General features: G+C 47.4%; 1 protein-coding gene across 4 annotated transcripts in view; it reads right to left on the reverse strand.

The window, feature by feature from the left end:
* Nucleotides 1-16,425, reverse strand: part of PLXNB1 (plexin B1) — a 332,504-nt gene that overhangs the window by 41,511 nt on the left and 274,568 nt on the right. For all 4 annotated transcript variants that reach the window (XM_063941019.1, XM_063941017.1, XM_063941018.1 and 1 more), the window contains 4 exons: nt 10,724-10,875; nt 8,304-8,409; nt 7,721-7,857; nt 418-594 (listed from right to left, as the gene is read on the reverse strand). In XM_063941019.1, coding sequence (XP_063797089.1) covers nt 418-594; nt 7,721-7,857; nt 8,304-8,409; nt 10,724-10,875 — 572 coding nt within the window. The remainder of the gene's footprint in view (nt 1-417; nt 595-7,720; nt 7,858-8,303; nt 8,410-10,723; nt 10,876-16,425) is intronic.

Here is a 16,425-nt window from a genome sequence, read left to right on the forward strand (position 1 = left end):
GGCATACCACCAGTCAAGGGGGCCTGGTCCTGAGGCACGCCCCCATCTATGTGTGCGCTGGTAGCGAACGGGCAGGTGAACAGAGAGCTGGAAGCTGTACAGTGTGAAGCCAGCCCTGCTCTCTATGTGGCCGGGCCAGCTCAACAGGTCATCGGCCCTTCTGGCATTTCCCAAAAGTACCAGACAGCCAGTCTCCGGCCCTGCTTCTGAGCATACAATTATCCAAAGGAGCTAAACCAAATCTTTTCCTTCTAATGGTCGCTATTGGGATTTAAATGACCAATTAGACCTAACTGACTGAAAATCACTATGGGGGAGATGCATCAAAGCTTGGAGAGAGAAAAAGTGGTGACAGATAAAGCAACAACCAGTCAGTGGAAACATATACTGTGACATTGGGTGAGAGCACTCTAGTACCTGTAGAAGCTCTTGGCTGGGTTGGCAGAAGTGATGTTAGGGTCCGCAGTGTAAGAGAAGAATGAATCAGGGAAGCTAAACACTTGTTCCCCATACCAGATGGTTACTCGCAGATCTGCGGTGGAATTACTGGAACCCGTCAGACACTCCAACTGGTTTTCCTGAATCTCTGAGATACTGTGAATAAACAAAACAAATTGCATGTGATGCATGTACAAAGTTAGTTTCATATTAAGGGGTGAGTGGAGCCCAACATTTGTTATTTGTGCTGCTATTGCCCCTTCTCCTCCCACTATATAACTCTCAGTCTGTGCCTTCCGGCTGCCTCCATTCCCCTCCTCACATCATGTCACTGCCCCTGTCACATGCAGTCCTGTCCTCACTAATACATCACTCATCTCCTGATATACTCTGTGCTGCTATTGCCCCTTCTCCTCCCACTATATAACTCTCAGTCTGTGCCTTCCAGCTGCCTCCTTTCCCCTATTCATATCATGTCACTACTGCTGTCACATGCAGTCCTGTCCTCACTAATACATCACTCATCTCCTGATATACTCTGTGCTGCAGGGTGACCTGATTCTCCCACTATATACCTCAGTCTGTGGCTTCCAGCTGCCTCCATTCCCCTCCTCACATCATGTCACTACTGCTGTCACATGCAGCCCTGTCCTCACTGACACATTACTCATCTCCTGATATACTCTGTGCTGCAGGGTGACCTGATTCTCCCACTATATACCTCAGTCTGTGGCTTCCAGCTGCCTCCATTCCCCTCCTCACATCATGTCACTACTGCTGTCACATGCAGCCCTGTCCTCACTAAATACATCACTCATCTCCTGATATACTCTGTGCTGCAGGGTGACCTGATTCTCCCACTATATACCTCAGTCTGTGGCTTCCAGCTGCCTCCATTCCCCTCCTCACATCATGTCACTACTGCTGTCACATGCAGCCCTGTCCTCACTGACACATTGCTCATCTCCTGATATACTCTGTGCTGCTGGGGAACCCTGCTCCTCCCACTATATAATTCTCAGTCTGGGGCTCCCTGCTGTCGCTATTCCCCTCCTCACATCATGTTACTGCCCCTGTCACATACAGTCCTGTCCTCACTGACACATCACTCATCCCCTGATATACTCTGTGCTGCTGGGGAACCCTGCTCCTCCCACTATATAATTCTCAGTCTGGGGCTCCCTGCTGTCGCTATTCCCCTCCTCACATCATGTTACTGCCCCTGTCACATACAGTCCTGTCCTCACTGACACATCACTCATCTCGTGATACACTGTACTCCAGGCATGTCCAAACTGCGGCCCTCCAGCTGTTGTGAAACTACATATCCCAGCATGCCCTGACACAGTTTTGCTGTCAGAGAATGCTAAAGCTGTGTCAGGGCATTCTGGGATGTGTAGTTTCTCAACAGCTGGAGGGCCGCAGTTTGGACATGCCAGCTGTACTCTGTGCTAATGGGAGACCCTGCTCCTACCACTATGCAACTTCCTTTTGGCATCTATCCCCATCCACTTAAAAATCTAGGATATCATGAATGAGCACTAGTTGAAGACAATAAGATGCTCAAAAAACAGTCAAAACAAAAAAAAATTCTCTGAGCAGTCTTTTTACTTTATATTTGATAAAAAATAAGAATTTACTTACCGATAATTCTATTTCTCGGAGTCCGTAGTGGATGCTGGGGTTCCTGAAAGGACCATGGGGAACAGCGGCTCCGCAGGAGACAGGGCACAAAAGTAAAGCTTTTACAGGTCAGGTGGTGTGTACTGGCTCCTCCCCCTATGACCCCCCTCCAGACTCCAGTTAGGTACTGTGCCCGGACGAGCGTACACAATAAGGGAGGATTTTGAATCCCGGGTAAGACTCATACCAGCCACACCAATCACACCGTACAACTTGTGATCTAAACCCAGTTAACAGTATGATAACAGAGGAGCCTCTGAAAGATGGCTTCCTAAACAATAACCCGAATTAGTTAACAATAACTATGTACAAGTATTGCAGATAATCCGCACTTGGGATGGGCGCCCAGCATCCACTACGGACTCCGAGAAATAGAATTATCGGTAAGTAAATTCTTATTTTCTCTATCGTCCTAAGTGGATGCTGGGGTTCCTGAAAGGACCATGGGGATTATACCAAAGCTCCCAAACGGGCGGGAGAGTGCGGATGACTCTGCAGCACCGAATGAGAGAACTCCAGGTCCTCCTTTGCCAGGGTATCAAATTTGTAAAAATTTACAAACGTGTTCTCCCCTGACCACGTAGCTGCTCGGCAGAGTTGTAATGCCGAGACCCCTCGGGCAGCCGCCCAAGATGAGCCCACCTTCCTTGCGGAATGGGCCTTAACAGATTTAGGCTGTGGCAGGCCTGCCACAGAATGTACAAGTTGAATTTTGTTACAAATCCAACGAGCAATCGACTGCTTAGAAGCAGGTGCACCCAACTTGTTGGGTGCATACAGTATAAACAGCGAGTCAGATTTTCTGACTCCAGCCGTCCTTTAAATGTATATTTTTAAGGCTCTGACAACGTCCAACAACTTGGAGTCCTTCAAGTCGTCTGTAGCCGCAGGCACTACAATAGGCTGGTTCAGGTGAAACGCTGATACCACCTTAGGGAGAAAATGCGGACGCGTCCGCAGCTCTGCCCTATGTCGAATGGAAAATTAAATAAGGGCTTTTATAAAACAAAGCCGCCAGTTCAGATACTCTCCCGGCCGAAGCCAGGGCCAGTAACAAAGTCACTTTTCATGTGAGATATTTCAAATCCACATTCTTTAGTGGTTCAAACCAATTGGATTTGAGGAAATCTAAAACTACATTTAGATCCCACGGTGCCACCTTAGGCACCACAGGAGGCTGTATATGCAGTACTCCTTTGATAAAAATCTGGACCTCAGGGACTGAGGCCAATTCTTTTTGGAAGAATATTGATAGGGCCGAAATTTGAACCTTAATAGATCCCAACTTGAGACCCATAGACAATCCTGATTGCAGGAAATGTAGGAAAAAGACCCAGTTGAAATTCCTCCATCGGAGCACTCCGCTGCTCGCACCACGCAACATATTTTCGCCAAATACGGCGATAATGCTTCGCGGTGACTTCCTTCCTTGCCTTTATCAAGGTAGGAATGACTTCTTCTGGAATGCCTTTTCCTTTTAGGATCTGGCATTCAAACGCCATGCCGTCAAACGCAGCCGCGGTAAGTCTTGAAAAAGACAAGGACCCTGCTGAAGCAGGTCCCTTCTCAGAAGTAGAGGCCACGGATCGTCCGTGACCATCTCTTGAAGTTCCGGGTACCAAGTCCTTCTTGGCCAATCCGGAGCCACTAGTCTTACTCCTCTTTGCCGTATAATCCTCAATACCTTTGGTATGAGAGGCAGAGGAGGAAACACATATACGGACTGGTACACCCAAGGTGTTACCAACGCGTCCACAGCTATTGCCTGCGGATCTCTTGACCTGGCGCAATACCTGTCCAGTGTCTTGTTGAGGCGAGACGCCATCATGTCCACCATTGGTTTTACCCAACGGTTTAATAGCATGTGGAAAACTTCTGGATGAAGTACCCACTCTCCCGGGTGAAGGTCGTGTCTGCTGAGGAAGTCTGCTTCCCAGTTGTCCACGCCCGGGATGAATACTGCTGACAGTGCTATCACGTGATTCTCCGCCCAGCGAAGGATCCTGGCAGCTTCTGCCATTGCCCTCCTGTTTCTTGTGCCGCCCTGTCTGTTTACATGGGCGACTGCCGTGATGTTGTCCGACTGGATCAACACCGGTCTTCCTTGAAGCAGAGGTTCCGCCTGGCTTAGAGCATTGTAGATTGCTCTTAGTTCCAGAATGCTTATGTGAAGAGACTTTTTCAGGCTCGACCACACTCCCTGGAAATTTCTTCCCTGTGTGACTGCTCCCCAGCCTCTCAGGCTGGCATCCGTGGTCACCAGGATCCAATCCTGCATGCCGAATCTGCGGCCCTCCAATAGATGAGCCTCCTGCAACCACCACAGAAGGGATACCCTTGTCCTCGGCGACAGGGTTATCCGCAGGTGCATCTGAAGATGCGACCCTGACCATTTGTCCAACAGATCCCTTTGCATGGAATCTGCCGAAAGGGATTGCTTCGTAAGAAGCTACCATTTTTTCCCAGGACTCTTGTGCATTGATGTACAGACACCTTTCCTGGTTTTAGGAGGTTCCTGACCAGGTCAGATAACTCCTTGGCTTTTTCTTCGGGAAGAAAAACCTTTTTCTGAACTGTGTCCAGAATCATCCCCAGGAACAGCAGACGAGTTGTCGGCATTAATTGGGATTTTGGAATATTCAGAATCCATCCGTGCTGCTTTAGCACCTCTTGAGATAGTGCTAAACCCATCTCTAGCTGTTCTCTGGACCTTGTCCTTATTAGGAGATCGTCCAAGTATGGGATAATTAATACGCCTTTTCTTCGAAGAAGAAATATTATCTCGGCCATTACCTTTGTAAAGACCCGAGGTGCCGTGGACAAACCAAACGGCAGCGTCTGAAACTGATAGTGACAGTTTTGTACAACGAACCTGAGGTACCCCTGGTGTGAGGGGTAATTGGAACGTGGAGATACGCATCCTTGATGTCCAAGGATACCATAAAGTCCCCTTCTTCCAGGTTCGCTATCACTGCTCTGAGTGACTCCATCTTGAACTTGAACTTCTTTATGTACAGGTTCAAGGACTTCAGATTTAGAATAGGCCTTACCGAGCCATCCGGCTTCGGTACCACAAAAAGAGTGGAATAATACCCCTTCCCTTGTTGTAGAAGAGGTACCTTGACTATCACCTGCTGAGAATACAGCTTGTGAATGGCTTCCAAAACCGTCTCCCTTTCTGAGGGGGACGTTGGTAAAGCAGACTTCAGGAAACGGCGAGGTGGCTCTGTCTCTAATTTCAACCTGTACCCCTGAGATATTATCTGCAGGATCCAGGGATTTACCTGCGAGTGAGCCCACTGCGCGCTGTAATTCTTGAGACGACCGCCTACCGCCCCCAAGTCCGCTTGCGAAGCCCCAGCGTCATGCTGAGGCTTTTGTAGAAGCCGGGGAGGGCTTCTGTTCCTGGGAAGGAGCTGCCTGTTGCTGTCTCTTCCTTCGTCCTCTGCCTCGTGGCAGATATGAATAGCCCTTTGCTCTCTTATTTTTAAAGGAACGAAAGGGCTGCGGTTGAAAAGTCGGTGCCTTTTTCTGTTGGGGAGTGACTTGAGGTAGAAAGGTGGATTTCCCGGCCGTAGCCGTGGCCACCAAATCCGATAGACCGACCCCAAATAACTCCTCTACGCATCGCCTGTCCACTGTCGTGTCCATAAAGCTCTTCTGGCCGAAATGGACATAGCACTTACCCGTGATGCCAGTGTGCAGATATCTCTCTGTGCATCACGCATATAAAGAAATGCATCCTTTATTTGTTCTAACGACAGTAAAATATTGTCCCCGTCCAGGGTATCAATATTTTCGATCAGGGACTCTGACCAAACTACCCCAGCACTGCACATCCAGGCAGTCGCAATAGCTGGTCGTAGTATAACACCTGCATGTGTGTATATACCTTTTTGGATATTTTCCATCCTCCTATCTGATGGATCTTTAAGTGCGGCCGTCTCAGGAGAGGGTAACGCCACTTGTTTTGATAAGCGTGTTAGCGCTTTGTCCACCCTAGGAGGTGTTTCCCAGCGCTCCCTAACCTCTGGCGGGAAAGGGTATAAAGCCAATAACTTCTTTGAAATTAGCAGTTTTTTATCGGGGCACCCCACGCTTCATCACACACGTCATTTAATTCTTCTGATTCGGTAAAAACTACTGGTAGTTTTTTCACACCCCACATAATACCCTGTTTAGTGGTACCTGTAGTATCAGCTAAATGTAACATCTCCTTTATTGCCAAAATCATATAACGTGTGGCCCTACTGGAAAATACGGTTGATTCGTCACCTTCACCACCGGAATCAGTGCCTGTGTCTGGGTCTGTGTCGACCGACTGAGGCAAGGGGCGTTTTACAGCCCCTGACGGTGTTTGAGGCGCCTGGACAGGCACTAATTGAGTGTCCGGCCGCCTCATGTCGGCAAACGACTGCTTAAGCGAGTTGACGCTATCCCGTAATTCCACAAATAAAGGCATCCATTCTGGTGTCGACCCCCTAGGAGGTGACATCCTCATATTTGGCAATTGCTCCGCCTCCACACCAATAACGTCCTCATACATGTCGACACACACGTACCGACACACAGCAGACACACAGGGAATGCTCTATACGAAGACAGGACCCACTAGCCCTTTGGGGAGACAGAGGGAGAGTCTGCCAGCACACACCAAAAAGCGCTATATATGACAGGGATAGCCTTATGATTAAGTGCTCCCTTATAGCTGCTTTTATATTGATATATTGCCATTTATTTTGCCCCCCCTCTCTGTTATACCCTGTTTCTGTAGTGCAGTGCAGGGGAGAGACCTGGGAGCCTTCCTGACCAGCGGAGCTGTGACAGAAAATGGCGCCGTGTGCTGAGGAGATAGGCCCCGCCCCTTTTCCGGCGGGCTCGTCTCCCGCTATTTAGTACATTTAGGCAGGGGTAAATATCTCCATATAGCCTCTGGGGCTATATGTGAGGTATTTTTAGCCTTTTTAAAGGTTTTCATTTGCCTCCCAGGGCGCCCCCCTCCCAGCGCCCTGCACCCTCAGTGACTGCCGTGTGAAGTGTGCTGAGAGGAAAATGGCGCACAGCTGCAGTGCTGTGCGCTACCTTAAGAAGACTGCAGGAGTCTTCAGCCGCCGATTCTGGACCTCTTCTTGCTTCAGCATCTGTGAGGGGGCCGGCGGCGTGGCTCCGGTGACCATCCAGGCTGTACCTGTGATCGTCCCTCTGGAGCTTCATGTCCAGTAGCCAAGAAGCCAATCCATCCTGCACGCAGGTGAGTTCACTTCTTCTCCCCTCTGTCCCTCGTTGCAGTGATCCTGTTGCCAGCAGGAATCACTGTAAAATAAAAAAACCTAAGCTAAACTCTCTAAGCAGCTCTTTATGAGAGCCACCTAGAATTGCACCCTTCTCGGCCGGGCACAAAAATCTAACTGGAGTCTGGAGGGGGGTCATAGGGGGAGGAGCCAGTACACACCACCTGACCTGTAAAAGCTTTACTTTTGTGCCCTGTCTCCTGCGGAGCCGCTGTTCCCCATGGTCCTTTCAGGAACCCCAGCATCCACTTAGGACGATAGAGAAATAACATTAGATAAACCATAGCACATAATCCCTACAGTCTTACATGTGACAGGGAATGTCTCCAATCAGAACTCGAATGTCGCTGCCGCGTCCTGTCAGAAGTTTCGCTCCTGTAATACTCAGTTGGGTTCCGCCAGATTTTGGCCCACGAGTTGGAAAGAATGAAAACAGCACCGGATTCTGGAAACCACAGTACAAATATGGAGCGTTATAGTGGTGATGTCACTTTCATGTCATCGGCCAATCAGCCCTCATTTGCAAGCACTACACTACAAACAAGTTACAGGTAACACCTAGGTTACTTATAGAGGTGGGTTTGACACAGCTATACTTTTCCTGAAATACTCTGTTCTGCTTTGAACATGCTGATGGTCTGCTTAGCTACTGGTCGTTTCATAGACTTCAAGACTAGTAACACTCTTGTAATCTGTGCAATAGACACAGATATTCTTATGCCCTACAGTATGTGCCCTCAGTATATAATGGTGCCACGCTTTCTATTACCATCTGAATGTCCAAATCAAATTCAATGCACCAGGGTTTGATTTTACAGTAGTTGGTGAATTCAGTCACATTGGCCTAATTATACGGTGTGTGTGGGCGACATCAGAGCTGGACAATACTACCTGATAAGTAAACACTTGGCTGGAGAGTCCGTGTAACCCTCCGGGAACTTCCACCAGGACGTGTCCGGGTCTCTCCGTCCAGCTCTTACCAGTGACACAGACTATACTGTAGAAGGAAGCGGACAGCGTGAGGACGCTACACAAAAGCGCTTTATAAATTAGTATGTCACACACAGGTATTACAGAATTATTACAGGTATACAGTATTATATACTACTGGTATTCTATAAGGCAGTTGGGAATTGTACTTACATTAAGTGGAAATATAACAATATTATTTGTTACTCTAAAGAGGACATTTATAAATTATTGGCGGTTTTGCTGCAGGTTTGAAGCGTTTTTTTTTTTAAAGGCAATACTCTCCATATATTGCCTATAAAAACAATTGCAGCTTTAAATCCCATGGCCAAGATGGCTAAAAAAAAAAAGTTTAGTAAATAGCCACCTAAGGTTTATTTGTAACCCTGACAAAATTGCTAAAAGCACGTGCAAAAGTGAGATTTTGGGATCTATTTACAAAGCGCCGTGCTATAAAACCCGGCATTTCTGATCATGTTTATGCCCAACAAATAAAAAGGGCAATGCTTTTACTAGCAAGACACGGCTAGTAAAAGCATTACCCTTTTAAATATTGGGCATAAAGACAAGTGCCGGCTTAGTAAATAAACCCCTTTAAATAAGGCACAATAAAGTCTGTGGTTGTCAGAATGGGGGAGAAAATGCTATTTTTTGGGGATGGCCATCAACCATCGATGATTCAAAATCATCAATGCTCTATGACCGATGTTGAGAACTTTTACCATCGATGGTTCAGTACTGCCAAATCCCCCTACCCCCATCAAAGTGCCAGGGCATGAAGCTTAGCCCCGCCCCCTGACACGCACAAAGCCACACCCCCAGGCTCCGATTGGCTCGCATTTCATTGTACAGTAATGCAGGGCTGACCATCAATGGGTAAAACCATCAATGGTTACCTTAAAGATGGTATTCCACCATCGAAGTTATCCATAAATGGTACCATGGATGGTGACCATCGATTGATAACCCACCAATGGCCATACCTAGCTATTTTAAATACTCTCAGCCTCTCTTTCTGGCTTCTGAGAATTTCTGCAGTGTTCTGTCCACCCCTCCTGACACCCAGCAACATCAACTTATGGTGGGATGTTTCAGGTAAGTGCCCTACTACTGTATATGGACCACTGCTATGCTTAGGAAGGGTCCTACTTCCATGGGATGGAGAGTAACACAGGGCATCCCCACTATAAAGCAACCTGGTTTTTACTCATCTCTGGAGGGTTGGAAATGTGGAGTTGCCCTGTACCCTTAAGGGGTCACAATGCGTACCTAACAGGAGCATTATATCAATAAATGTCAACTGTATAAATATATGACACGTAATAAAGACAGGCCTGAGCTTCCCTTATTCTCTTTGAATGACTGTTCATACCATTAAGAACTGTGAAAAGCTGCCAGTAGGTGGAGCCCTTGCCCCTATACTGAACCTCTGCATGCTGTTTGACAAGGACAAAACAATATACTGAAAAAATGAGATGGAATCGAGTTGGAATCTTCCCCAATGATAAAGTGAATAGCTAAAAGCATGTTTCGAGATGTGCGGTCTATAAATCATTATAAAGATTCTACTGAAAAATATAATTTACAAAGGCAAAAAAAGTGCCTCAGTGAGACTTTATTGCTGCACAATATATTGCTAGGTGATTGCAGATGACAGTTTTAAAGATTTTGATTCTATATAAATGAAATAATGCTGCAATTAATCTCTGCAGTGTTTTTTTTCGAAATGAGGCAAGACGCCTTCCAGTTACAGCACATTCTTAAAGTAATAATCTCACCTGTTTCCTCAAACAGAAATCCTGAAAACATGACATGTACTAGAGGTGAAAACCCTTAATCTATTCAGTATGGCATAATCTACCAATACCATCAGTTGTTTTGTCATTAACTTAAAGCTATGCAATGTGTTAAGGATTCATTTGGCAGCGTATATTAAAGCAGAATTGTGGTGGAAAAAGTTTAACATAAGTTACCGTGACAGGCAATATTGATTATTCTCATTGGTTTGTTCACACCTCCCAACTATTCTGATATTGCCTAGACAGTCCCACTTTTCAGGCACTGCCCCTACCGTCACCCCCAGTGCGACATGAAACAGTGGTGTGACACCCACAAAACTTGGCTTCCATGGCAACCACAGTCACACAGAATCTAATGTAGTGAGCAGAGAGGCGTTGTTGCCTTATTTTACCTCCTTGTTTCATATACTGTAGGAAAGATATAGTTTCTGGTTTAGTTGACATTGACCAAATATACTTGTTGAATTATTTGCTACAACATCCAACAATGAGTAAGAATACGCAGAGGTTAAAGTAGAGAAAGATATTTGCTCCGTAAATTACCTGCTGGAAATCTCGTACTTCAGAAAGTCCACCTTACATGGGATATTGGCCACAGACACACGGTCCATGATGTCCTCTAGCTTCTGACCCAAGTTTGAGCCGGTTATAGTAATTCTTGTCCCTCCGTCCACAGGACCGGAAAGAGGCTCAATCTGAAACAGAGCAGATGAGTTTTACAGTTATGTCTTTCAGCTGCGATACTAAAGCTTATTCAATTAGACCAGAGCACTGACTGTGTTGTGTGGAGTTTGTATGTTCTCTCAATGTTTGCATGTGCTTCTTTAGGTAGCTCAGATTTCCTCCCAAAAACATACTGAGACAGGGTAATTGGCTGCTGACTAAAGTGGAAATTTGTGATATAACGAAATAAATAATAATTGCGTATAAATAATACACTGGTGTAAACATGTATACAAAGTATTACTATGTGCTGCAATCAAGTGATGTGTAATTGCAGAGCGGAAGTACAACCCTGTAAGTCTAATCTGTATTAAATCAACAATATAGAACGATTGACTTATAGATCTTCCCAGAAATGCCTGGTCTCCACCAGCATACCCCAAAGGTAATCCCTGTGGATACCTATGGACCCTGAAGAAGAAATTATTATTTACAGCTACACACCCTACTTCCAGAGGTTTCGGGAGACAAGAGTAACCCCTGGTACGTTCTTCATTGGGTTCTTTACTTCATCACGTTAATAGTTTGGTTTTGGCAAAGCCGAGACTCGCCTAATTCTGCTTGCTCACAGGTGACTGCATCACACTTTGTATTCATTACATGTTTTACCGTAGTGAATGAGGCAGATAAGACAAATCCCAGCTAGACGCAAGCATCACACAGTACTGCTATATCATATTCATTTCTACATAAAATTCAGCATCGGTTACAAACGGATTTTGGGGGTCATTCAGACCTGATCACACGCTAGGTGTTTTTGCTGCGCTGAGATCAAGTCCGAACTGCGCATGCGTATGCACCGCAATGCGCAGGCGTGTCGTACGGGTGCAAAGCGGATCGTTGCTGAGCGATGAATTTAACGAAGAATCCATTCGCACAGCCGATCGCAAGGAGACTGACAGGAAGAAGGCGTTTGTGGGTGTCAACTGACCGTTTTCTGGGAGTGGTAGAAAAAACGCAGGCGTGCCCAAGCGTTTGCAGGGCGGGTGTCTGACGTCAATTCCGGCCCAGAACAAGCTGAAGTGATCGCAGCGGCTGAGTAAGTTCTGAGCTACTCAGAAACAGCACAAAACTTTTTCGTACCGCTCGGCTGCACATGCGATCGCACACTTGCAAAGCTAAAATACATTCCTCTATAGGCGGCGACTATCTGATCGCAGCGCTGCAAAAAATAGCTAGCGAGCGATAAGGTCTGAATTAGGCCCCTTATTCTTTGAAAAAGAATAGTGTAAAAGTATCTTTCAGATTAACTCTAGTTATGCTTTGAAATCTGCTGCCAATCCTACAATTACACTCATGATTTGTATAAAGCACTACATGGACTGATGCAACCGCTGTAATATTAGGAGCGAGATGTATCAAACCTTGGAGCTAGATGAAAGAGAGATAATGGGCCTAATTCAAGGTGGACTGCAAAAATGGGATTTTGGTACTCACCAATAAATCCTTTTATCAAAGTCCATAGGGGATACTGGAACTGTTGATTACAGTGGGGTATAGATGGGGTCCGAGAGCCGGTGCACTTAAAATTTTAATGTGTGCAGTTTGTGTGTGCCGGCTGCTCCCCTCCACGGCCCTCCCCACAGACCCAGTTCAGAAAAACTGTGCCTGAGGAGAACGGACAAGACTGGAGAGGAGAACAAGGGGGGTAATTCTGAGTTGATCGCAGCAGGAACTTTGTTAGTAGTTGGGCAAAACCATGGCCCTCATTCCGAGTTGTTCGCTCTGTAAAATTTTTTGCATCGCAGCGATTTTCCGCTTAGTGCGCATGCGCAATGTTCGCACTGCGACTGCGCCAAGTAAATTTGCTATGCAGTTAGGTATTTTACTCACGTTTTTTTCTTCGTTCTGGTGATCGTAATGTGATTGACAGGAAGTGGGTGTTTCTGGGCGGAAACTGGCCGTTTTATGGGCGTGTGGGAAAAAACGCTACCGTTTCCGGAAAAAACGCGGGAGTGGCTGGAGAAACGGAGGAGTGTCTGGGCGAACGCTGGGTGTGTTTGTGACGTCAAACCAGGAACGACAAGCACTGAACTGATCGCAGATGCCGAGTAAGTCTGGAGCTACTCAGAAACTGCTAAGAAGTGTCTATTCGCAATTTTGATAAGCTAAGATTCACTCCCAGTAGGCGGCGGCTTAGCGTGTGCAATGCTGCTAAAAGCAGCTTGCGAGCGAACAACTCGGAATGAGGGCCCATGTGCACTGCAGGGGAGGCAGATATAACATTTGCAGAGAGAGTTAGATGTGGGTGGGTTATTTTGTTTCTGTGCAGGGTAAATACTGGCTGCTTTATTTTTACACTGCAATTTAGATTGCAGATTGAACACACCCCACCCAAATCTAACTCTTTCTGCACGTGTTATATCTGCCTCCCCTGCAGTGCACATGGGCCCTCATTCCGAGTTGATCGGTCGCAAGGCGATTTTAGCAGAGTTACACACGCTAAGCCGCCGCCTACTGGGAGTGAATCTTAGCTTCTTAAAATTGCGACCGATGTATTCGCAATATTGCGATTACTAACTACTTAGCAGTTTCAGAGTAGCTCCAGACTTACTCTGCCTGTGCGATCAGTTCAGTGCTTGTCGTTCCTGGTTGACGTCACAAACACACCCAGCGTTCACCCAGGCACTCCCACCGTTTCCCCGGCCACTCCTGCGTTTTTTCCGGAAACGGTAGCGTTTTCAGCCACACGCCCCTGAAACGCCGTGTTTCCGCCCAGTAACACCCATTTCCTGTCAATCACATTACGATCGCCGGAGCGAAGAAAAAGCCGTGAGTAAAAATACTTTCTTCATAGTAAAGTTACTTGGCGCAGTCGCAGTGCGAACATTGCGCATGCGTACTAAGCGGATTTTCACTGCGATGCGATGAAAAATACCGAGCGAACAACTCGGAATGAGGGCCATGGTTTTGCCCAACTGCTAACAAAGGCCCTCATTCCGAGTCGTTCGCTCGCAAGGCGATTTTAGCAGAGTTACTCACACTAAGCCGCCGCCTACTGGGAGTGAATCTTAGCTTCTTAAAATTGCGAACGATGTATTCGCAATATTGCGATTACAAACTACTTAGCAGTTTCAGAGTAGCTTCAGACTTACTCGGCATCTGCGATCAGTTCAGTGCTTGTCGTTCCTGGTTTGACGTCACAAACACACCCAGCGTTCGCCCAGACACTCCTCCATTTCTCCAGCCACTCCCGCGTTTTTTCCGGAAACGGTAGCGTTTTTATCCACACGCCCATAAAACGCCGTGTTTCCGCCCAGTAACACCCATTTCCTGTCAATCACACTACGATCGCCGGAGCGAAGAAAAAGCCGTGAGTAAAAAAACTATCTTCTTAGCAAAATTACTTGGCGCAGTCGCAGTGCGAACATTGCGCATGCGTACTAAGCAGAAAAACGCTGCAATGCGAAGAAAATTACCGAGCGAACGACTCGGAATGAGGGCCAAAGTTCCTGCTGCGATCAACTCAGAATTACCCCCAAGAAGAGAACAGTACAACATAAAAACTAGTAACTGTCTGAGATATAAACAAGCAACCCACAATCAAACCATCTGCAGGAGTGAAACAGCACCGGGTGGGCGTCCAGTATCCCCTATGGACTCCGAGAAAAGGATTTATCGGTGAGTACTAAAATCCCATTTGTTCAAGCATCCAAAGGGGATACTGGAGCTGCTGATTACAGTGGGGACGTCCCAGACCTACCAATCCAGGTGGGAGGGTGCTGTGCATCCAGCAGTACAGAAAGCCCAAACAGAGTCAGGCGTCGCCAAGGTATCAAACCTATAAAACTTAACAAACATGTTGCTGCCCGACCAGGTAGCAGCATGGCACAACTGCAAAGTGGAAACTCCCCTGGCAGCCGCCCAGGAAGAACCCACGAAAGCGTAGAAGGAGCCGTAACAGACGACGGCAGAGGCTGAGACTTCCAAGAATAAGCCTGTCGAATGGTAAGTTTGATCCAGCGAGCAATAGATTGCTTGGAGGCTGGCCAGCCAATCTTATTGGCGTCATAAAGGACAAACAGAGTCAGACTTTCGAATATTCGCAGAGCGCTTCACGTAAATATGAAGAGCTCGCACCATGTCAAGCACCTGGCAACCCGAAGAGGCAGTAGAAAAAACCGGGACCATGACAGGTTGGTTGATATGGAAAGCGGAAACTACCTTAGGGAGAAAAGCCTGTTTAGTGCGCAATTCTGCCCTGTCGGCATGAAAAATGAGGTAAGGAGGAGCTCCCAAATCAGACACCCTCCGAGCCGAGGCAAGTAGAATAGCAGTTTTCCATGTGAGATATTTGATGTCAGCTGACTACAAAGGCTCAGACGAGGAACTCTTGAGAAAATCCAGGACAACAGCCAAGTCCCAAGGAGCAGTAGGTTCAGTAAATGGGGGCTGTAACCGTACAACACCCTGCAGAAATGTTTGTACCTCCGGTAACAAGGCTAAACTTTGTTGGAAAAAGATTAGCAGACCCTAATCGTAAGCCCGCATCCAAACCCACCTGCAGAAAACGTAAGACACGGCCCAAGCGGAAAACAGTGAAAGGATAGCCCTTCCCCTCACACCAGACCACATAAGCCTTCCAAATGCGGTGGTAATGCCTGAAAGTGATTTCCTTTCTAGCGCGGAGCATGGTAGGTATAACAGATCGTGGAATACCTCTGCGGGCTAGTAATGCCATCTCAACAGCCACGCCGTCAAACTTAGCCGACTTAAGTGTGGACAGACGCAAGGACCTTGCTGAAGATCGTCTCGAAGAGGGAGCGGTGTCACGGATCGTCGATGAGGAGAGCAAAGAGGTTAGCATACCACGCTCTCCGAGGCCAATCCAGAGCTATGAGAATAGCTAACACCCCCTCCCGTTTTATCTGCTTCAGGATTCGAGGAATCATGGGGAACGGGGGGAGGGGGTGGGGGAGACCTGGGAGCCACCGCTCCCAGGTCTTGCGTCCGTGAACAATACAGGTTGAGTTTGTTGTTGTGGCGAGATGCCATCAAATCGATCTCCGGAATCCCCCACAGAGCAATGCTTTGTTTGGAAAACCTGTGGGTGTAGGCCCCATTCTCCCGGGTCTAGATCCTGTCTGCTCAGGTAATCCGCTTCCCAGAAGATCGCTGAGATTGCGGAAGCGTGTGTCTCTGCCCAATGCAGGATTTTGATCACTTCCCTCATACAGGCTCTGCTCTTGATTCCGCCTAGACGATTGATATACACCACAGCCGTGGCGTTGTCCGACTGCACCTGAATGGGATGACCCAGCAGTAGAGGGAAGGCCTGACAGAGCGTTGAAGATCGCCCTCAACTCCAAAATGTTGATCGGTAGACCAGATTCCTCGTTGGAACAGCGGCCCTGGCAGTGAGAGCCCTGTATCACTGCTCCCCAACCCCTATGGCTTGCGTCTGTGGTCAGGAGAATCCAGTTCGCCGCGCTGAACGACTGACCCTGCAACAGGTGTGTGTTCTGCAACCACCACAGAAGAGACAGATGAGAGCGGTAGGACAAGCGGACCATCCGATGCAT

The sequence above is a fragment of the Pseudophryne corroboree genome, chromosome 9 (assembly GCF_028390025.1).
Source record: "Pseudophryne corroboree isolate aPseCor3 chromosome 9, aPseCor3.hap2, whole genome shotgun sequence".
NCBI lineage: Eukaryota > Metazoa > Chordata > Amphibia > Anura > Myobatrachidae > Pseudophryne > Pseudophryne corroboree.